The sequence below is a fragment of the Anomaloglossus baeobatrachus genome, chromosome 8 (genome assembly GCF_048569485.1).
Source record: "Anomaloglossus baeobatrachus isolate aAnoBae1 chromosome 8, aAnoBae1.hap1, whole genome shotgun sequence".
Taxonomy (NCBI): domain Eukaryota; kingdom Metazoa; phylum Chordata; class Amphibia; order Anura; family Aromobatidae; genus Anomaloglossus; species Anomaloglossus baeobatrachus.
In genome coordinates, this window is record NC_134360.1 from 166,828,748 (window position 1) to 166,836,321 (window position 7,574).

The window sequence follows — 7,574 nt, forward strand, 5'->3', positions numbered from 1 at the left end:
GTGCATGAGCTCTGTATAATCCCACCCCCTCCACTGATTGGCAGTTCTCTGTATACACTGAACATGGGAAGAAAGCAGTCAATCAGTGGTGTGGGCAGAGTTATAAAGAGCTCAACATTCAGAGAACTAGTAGATCTGCAGCAGAGAGAACAGGGATTTTATCAAAATGACAACAAGCAGCCCAGTAAATGACACATCGCTGGAATCAGGGCAGGGTCTCTGCTCCTGCATTATGCTTCTCTCAGATGGAGTTATAAAATCCTGGTGCCACTTTCCTGGTTGCACTTGGTGGCCATAATACCCTTGCATCATGTACCTGTGTCAGACAATTGCTGGCCATGTTAGTGATGCCATGTTAAAGAGGTGGTTCACCCCTTTTCATTACTGGCCACATTGATATTATGTTGAGAAACAAGGTTTCTCTCAAATACCTTATGTTGCCAATAGTGTCTGTGAGCGACGCTATTGCGGTCCACTCACTCCCTTTGTGTGACCCCCGGACCTCGTGACCTCTGATGTATGGTGATGTCAAGACAATTTCCAGTTGACCTGACATCAAAGGCTGGCCCCACTCTTCATGAGTCACTAGGCTGTGGGTAGCATTTCACCGCTTGTCACAGCCCAGCGTCACTCGTGCTTGCACGCTCTGCATTGATGGAGGGAGCAAGGAGATGCTGGGCTGTGATTCAGGAAGACTGCGGCCCACCTCAGTTGACATGACATCATAGAACATCAAAGATCACGGAACCAGGGAGTCACACGAAGGAGATGAGCGGAGCATGATCGCGCCGCTCACAATCACTATTGGCAACACAAGGAATTTAAGGGAAGCCTTGTTTCTCAACATAATATCGATGTGGCCACCCCTTTAAAACTGAAAAATGCATCCTTAAGGGTCAGAAACCAGAATTAATGTCTGTATAATACATTTACATAAAAAAATCAGTCCTAATATGAAAGTATGCAAAGAATGTCGCCAGCAGTGAATTCATCCATTATATACTCTTATTCCAGGATATCAATGACTGGATTGGACCTCCAAGCTACAATAATGGCTCCATAAAGATTGTCACTATCAATGAAGACACCACTTGTGGAAATGGCTGGGTTTGTGAACACAGGTGGAGACAGATAAAGTAAGCTAGGATTCACAGACAGTGTGATAATTTTTTTTAGTTATCTATATGTCATCAATGTGAGATTAGTGGAGGACTGTCTAAATGTGGCTTTACACGCTATGAGATCGCTAAAGCGATCTCGTTGGGGTCATGGATTTTGTGACGCACATCCGGCCGCTTTAGCGATGTCATTGTGTGTGACACCTAGGGGTGATTTTGAATCGTCGCAAAAACGTTCAAAATCGCTCATCGGTGACATGCCCTCCTCTTCCCAAATATCGTTGCTGCTGCAGTAACAATGTCGCTATGTGTGACACCGCAGGAACGACAAACATCTCCTTACCTGCGTCCACCAGAAAAGGAGGAAGGAAGGAGGTGGGCGGCATGTTCCGCTCATCGCCTCCCCTCCTTTTCTATTGGGCGGCTGCTTAGTGACGCTGCTGTGACGCTGAACGAACCACCCCCTTAGAAAGGAGGCGGATCGCCGGTCACAGCGACGTCGCAGAGCAAGTACGTGCGTGTGACGCTGCCGTAGCGAAAATATTCGCTACGGCAGTGATCACCACATATCGTGCCACCGACGGGGGCGGGTGCTATCGCACGCTACATCGCTAGCTGATGCTAGCGATCTCATAGCGTGTAAAGCACCCTTTAGTCAACTTTAGAAACACCATGTAGATTAGTGGAGCTTCAATACAGTGCCTTGAAAAAGTATTCATACCCTGTGAACTTTTCCACATTTTTTTACATTAAACCCATAAACTTAACAGAGTACCCATTGTTTTTATTTTTATTTCATACATCAATAGAAAATCAGTAGTGCATATGAAAATAAGAAACTTTGTAATATATTTTATTAGACAAATCTTTTTCTGCCAGAATTGATCAGTCATTATCAAAATTTTCAATTCTGAGGTAAAATCTGTATTCAGTGAAGACTTTCCCATTACTGAGAGGAGATGGCAGATGTGACTGATGAGATTCTATGTAGATAGAAGAGGAAGAAGGGGGTGGGGCTCTTCCTCTAGCTCCCCCTCTACCTCTTGCTCCTCCTGCTGCCTCTAGCTCCTCCCTCTAACTCCTCCCACTGCCTCTAGCTCCTCCCTCCTCCCATCATCATAGAATCTCATCAGTAAGTGAAATCAACTATCTCATTAATGGGAAAGTCTTTACTGAATACAGATATTACTTCAGAATTGAGAACTTTGAAAATGGAGTGCTATACTCCTTCCATTTTCTATGTTGAATTGAACACTGCTCAATGAGATATTCAGAGCTTTGGCTATGTGTCATGATTCCTGTATATATCCAGTATGTCTGGATGCAGTGAGTGACAGTTCAGCCATCCAACTGTTGGCAGGGGCGTGCAAGTTGTCCTCCATGTGTCTCCTATTTGAAGTGATTACTTTGCTATTTAGCTGCCTCTCTGCCTTCAATTACTGCCAGTCAAAGCTTTAGCTTGGTGTTGTCTGCGTACCTGTTGTTTCTGTACTCGGTGTGATCTATTGTTTACCCAACCTTGGACCTTGCTTATGATCCACTTGCCAAGCCCCTTTGTCTTGATCCACTACCTACCTAGAATTTTGACCTCAGATCATGACCTAACTATGCCTTTGTCTTACCCCTTTATTTGTTGTTGGCCCTTCTGGTATCTGACTCTGGATCTCTTCACTACCTGAAAGCCTGTGATTAGTGACTAGTTGAAAGAAAAGGTTTTGGTACCGTGTTAGCCAGTTAAAAAATAAACAATTGATTGCTCTCAGTGAGAGAAACAAAATTAAAATGTTGTAGTTGTGATACCTTTTAATGGCTAACTAAAATAAAATAGTGTCACACTATGTATTTATAACCTAATCCTTCTTTATTCTTCTCCACAACTTTATCCCTGACCTGTGTGCTGTGTTCCTTGACTTTCATGATTTTAGTTAACTCGTGATATTCTCAAACAAACCTCTGATGCTTTTGCAGAACAGCTATAGTTATATTGAGAATACATTACACACCAGTTGGTCACTTTTTTTTGGGGGGGGGGTGTCAGACTACAGGGGACTGAATACAAATGTGTATCACAATTTTCAGATTTATAAACAACCCTTTATCATTTTCTTTAAGCTCCAGAAATAATTGCTACTGAGTAATGGTATATCACGTAACAAATACATTTAAGTTTTTGGGTGTAATGTGAAAAAATGTGTTAAAGTTAATGGGGTATGAATACTTTTTCAATGATGTGGTAAATTCAACTAATTTGTCCCCTAATGTCTTGATTATGAGGAGTTTCCAGCAATCCCAAACTTCCAAAAATGTTGAAGTTACGTGTTCCCAGATCTATCAATGCAAAGAGAGACATAAAACCCACAATAGTGAAGCATTACTATACAGGCAAGCAATTTGCCTCAAAGCATTTAGCATTTATTTTACTGACAAACTTCTGATAAAAATAGGTATGGGAGGGTAATCTTTGCCAAAGTTGAGTTTCTCCTGCTAAGCTTCTTCAGCGTTATTGAAATTTAGAGATTCCTGTCTACTATGTTTAACGTCTAGCTAAGCTCCATCAATCTGCCCAATGTAAATTTTTCTATCTGTTCATTGATGTCAAATACCTAAAAGAATATTATATATTCATAATTTGACATTTGTCTTTGTTATTTTGTAGGAATATGGTCATCTTCCGGAATGTGGCTAATGGCCAAGCTCTCACAAACTGGTGGGACAATGGAGAAAATCAAGTCGCTTTTGGGAGAGGAAACATTGGTTTTATTGTGTTTAATAATGATAACTGGTAAGTGAAATAGTCAAGCAGCCTTAGATCTGTTTAATGCACACTATGGCTATGCTCATCCACTGGTGAATGGCTTCAACTGAAAACTGTCAGTTCCCAGACTGTCCCTAATCACTACTATAGCAGCATGCATGATTTCGGTTTTCTGATCTGGACTGTTTTGTGCCTTGACAATGTTTCTATCTTCTAAAAATATATTTTTATTCTGCTCAGATATATGTTTATGTCAGAACTATGCTAGTAAAGAGTCTGTTCCGCCAAATTAGTCCTACCTCAGTTCCTATATTCATGCTCAAGAAGCATCTCTTATTCATGTCCTAGAAGGACTTCTGAAAATCTTGTTCATATGTAAGAAGATGGTCTTACTGTGCACTTTCCCCTTTGAAGACACTATTCACACTATCGTTGTGTAATGCAATGTAAAGTGTACATTGTGTCTTGCATTATTCTGTTATATGTTGTTGTGTGACAGTAGCACGAGCTAGAGTTAACAATTAGGACTATCCTATAGTGGGAGGGGCTGGGATAGAGAGACAGTGATGGTTTCCTGTGAGAACATCAGTTAGAACCCAGCGTATGACAGAGACAGACCAAAGGGCCATTTAGTTGGCAAGCAGTAATATGTGGGTGTCCATGTAAGGGGAGAGAGAAGGTCAAGATGAAGATAGTGAGAATCCAAGTAATGGAGATCGAGGACAGAGTAATCGTGTGGAGATAAGTCAATAGAGTGATGGAAGGACTAAGGGGCCAAGTGCAGTTGGGTTCAAAGAGAGGACATCTAGCAATGTGGCCCAGAGGAATTTAAAATTCTCAGAAGTAACAGGTTAAAATAGAGCATGAGATGAAGTGAGAACTCTGGGCAGATGTTCCTAAGCAGTTTCCATTAAGAAGGAAAATAAGGCGCTGAAACATGGGAAGAAAATATGACTTTCATGGAATTTAATGTAGTGTGGGTTGGGGAGGAGCAGATTAGACTGGTTGAGGTTGGGACCGGTCAATTGGAGGCAGTGAAAAGAGTTTGTCTAGACATGTTCTGTGCCAATGAAACAAACAAGAAGACATGTGCCTGCTATCTCATGAACACAGTTGTTACAAAATACTGTTGAGTAAAATCACATTGATAATGAACTGGTGGTCTCTCTTGATTAAATACTTAACATCTGGTTCTGGCCAGCTGGAGTCAAAGGCAACATGTGGCCTGGAAATGGAAAGAAAAAGGAGGAGTCCAGATTAATAAAATTCTTCAAGTTTTATTAGTGAAAAATATTTTGAATTCATAGGTGGCAGATTACATCGTATAACAAACGTGTTTTAGGCGTTAAGCCCTTGTTCACTGAATAATATTACATCATTACAGAAATATTTCCATAATGGTGTAATATTATTCAGTGAAGAAGGGCTTAACGCCTAAAATGAGTTTCAATATACGATGTAATCTGCCACCTATTTATTTTAAAATATTTTTCACTAATAAAAGTTGACTTTTATTCATCTGGAATCCTCCTATGTCCTTCCATTGATTACCACAGGCTAGCGGTGCAGGATGGTTATCCAGTTTTTGTTAACCACACTGACTGTTTTCTTAGTGCAGTAACATGGTGAGCATACAACTTTTTATGTGGCTTGGAAAGACATATCACCTTTTTAACGCTAGAATACAAACTCATCCAGGACTGCCTGCCGAAGACGTAGACCATGCCCACCACTACCACCTCACGCAATGCTATACATACCCCACTGGGGACCAACCATAATGGAGAATTTATGTAAACTGTCAATCTCAGTTGGAAGATTAGTGAATACGATGCAGGAGAACCCAGGGAAATAGACGCCTTGCTGGGACTAGTCCTGCCTCATTAACATACAGTATACTCAAGTAGAAGAATAAAACTATATATCAAACAGATAGAAACATTAATAAGTCACATAACGAACATGATCAGAATACAGAAATGGGTATGCATTCCATTAAAGTATTAGTTATGGGCAGCCAGGGATCTATTAAATGTGCAGCAATATCAATCATGCAACGCAGCAATGTATTGACATTACCCCCTTTACTTTCTTTTAAAAAAATTGCAAAAAAAATTGTCAGAATTCTGTCAATGAAATGTAGTAGATAGCATGCACCAAATTTATTGTGTGTTTAATAAATTTGTCCTATATCCATTTATTAGATGTACCGTATTTTTTGTTTTAAATACTCACCGTATTATAAGTCGCACCCCAAATTTAAAGGAATAGAATAGGAAAAAATAGTTTTAAATGTTAAAATGAGGGTCAGTCTTCCAATCCTAGTGCATCTTATAATATCTCACGGGGGGAGCGACGGTGGTGGAGTGGCTCAGGAGGGTCATAGGAGGCAGTGTCGCCGATGCTGCGGTCTCGGAGGAGGGGGTGTCACAGCCCAGGAGGGTCAGTCGATAGAGGGTCAGCAATACTATAGGCTCAGGGGTGTCATGGCGGGCTGACTGCGGGCTCCATTGAATCGCTCGTGGTTGATGAGATTTACTTCAAGAAAATGGCCGTGGAGGGTGGCGCATGCGCAGATAGGACTCTGAGGCCATTTTCTTAAAGTCTATCACATCAATCTGTAACTGTTCCGCCATCTCCATTTTCTTGATGTCCAGTCCGTCATCCATGGGTGATTCAATTGAGCCGGCTGCCCGTTGTCAGATCAATGGCGCTCGCCGCATCACCCACCCTCCGTCCTGTGACCCTCCTGAGCCGCTCCACTGCAGTGACACCCCCTCCTCCAAGCCCTTAGTATTGACAACCCTGATTCCTGTGACCCCGATCCATCACCACCGCTACAGTAAACCATATCCGGATTATAAGACGCACCCCTATTTTACCCCCATTTTTGGGGAAAAAAGTGCGTCCTAAAATCCGGAAAAATACTAATTCCTGACAGAATTCTGACATCAATATTTCTAAAGACTAGACAAAACATGTCAGGAAATATTGATTGTTGGGAGTAAAGCAGAGAAGTGTGCGTAACATGCTAAAGTTTATACATTTATCAAGTCAGTTACAACTTTTTGATAAATTTGAGAATTCTATTGACTTGTAAATGCATATAATCTATTCTGCTATTAATCTAATAAATTACCCCTTTGTATCCTAAGTGAGAGAAATCTTGCACAAATATGATATTATTGTTTTCCTAAAGAAAAAAATAAAACAAAGAAAAATCTTTCAGGACCATGGATGTCACCTTGAACACTGGACTCCCTGCTGGCACTTACTGTGATGTCATTTCTGGAGAGAAGAAAGACGCCCAATGTACTGGCAGACAGATCACCGTGAGCAGTAACGGCAAAGCTAATTTCAAAATCAGCAATTCAGCTGAAGACCCATTTGTTGCCATTCATATCAATGCCAAACTGTAAAAATGTACTATTTCTAATACTAAATAAACAAATATATTTAATTATTTTAGAAGCTTTTTCTGTGTAGTAAAATACTTACTAAGAAACAAATCGATTAAAGGTTTATTTTGCTTCTAATAATGATTACATTTTTAATTATTAAAAAAAATATTATTTTTAATCCCAGTATATGCAGAATTGTAGTACTGCTGTAGTATGCACAAGAAAGTCGGAGCGGTTATATATTTGGCCATTACATATACTCATGCCCACTATTATTCCCTCCTCCACAGTTTCTAACCT

General features: G+C 40.6%; 1 protein-coding gene across 1 annotated transcript in view; it reads left to right on the forward strand.

Annotated features, from left to right (window-relative positions):
- LOC142249347 (pancreatic alpha-amylase-like) overlaps nucleotides 1-7,292 on the forward strand; it is an 89,389-nt gene extending 82,097 nt beyond the window's left edge. Inside the window, exons 8-10 of the mRNA XM_075320972.1 lie at nucleotides 1,015-1,136; nucleotides 3,775-3,900; nucleotides 7,103-7,292. Of these exons, the coding sequence (XP_075177087.1) occupies nucleotides 1,015-1,136; nucleotides 3,775-3,900; nucleotides 7,103-7,292 (438 nt within the window). The remainder of the gene's footprint in view (nucleotides 1-1,014; nucleotides 1,137-3,774; nucleotides 3,901-7,102) is intronic.
- The last annotated feature ends 282 nt before the right edge of the window (nucleotides 7,293-7,574 follow it).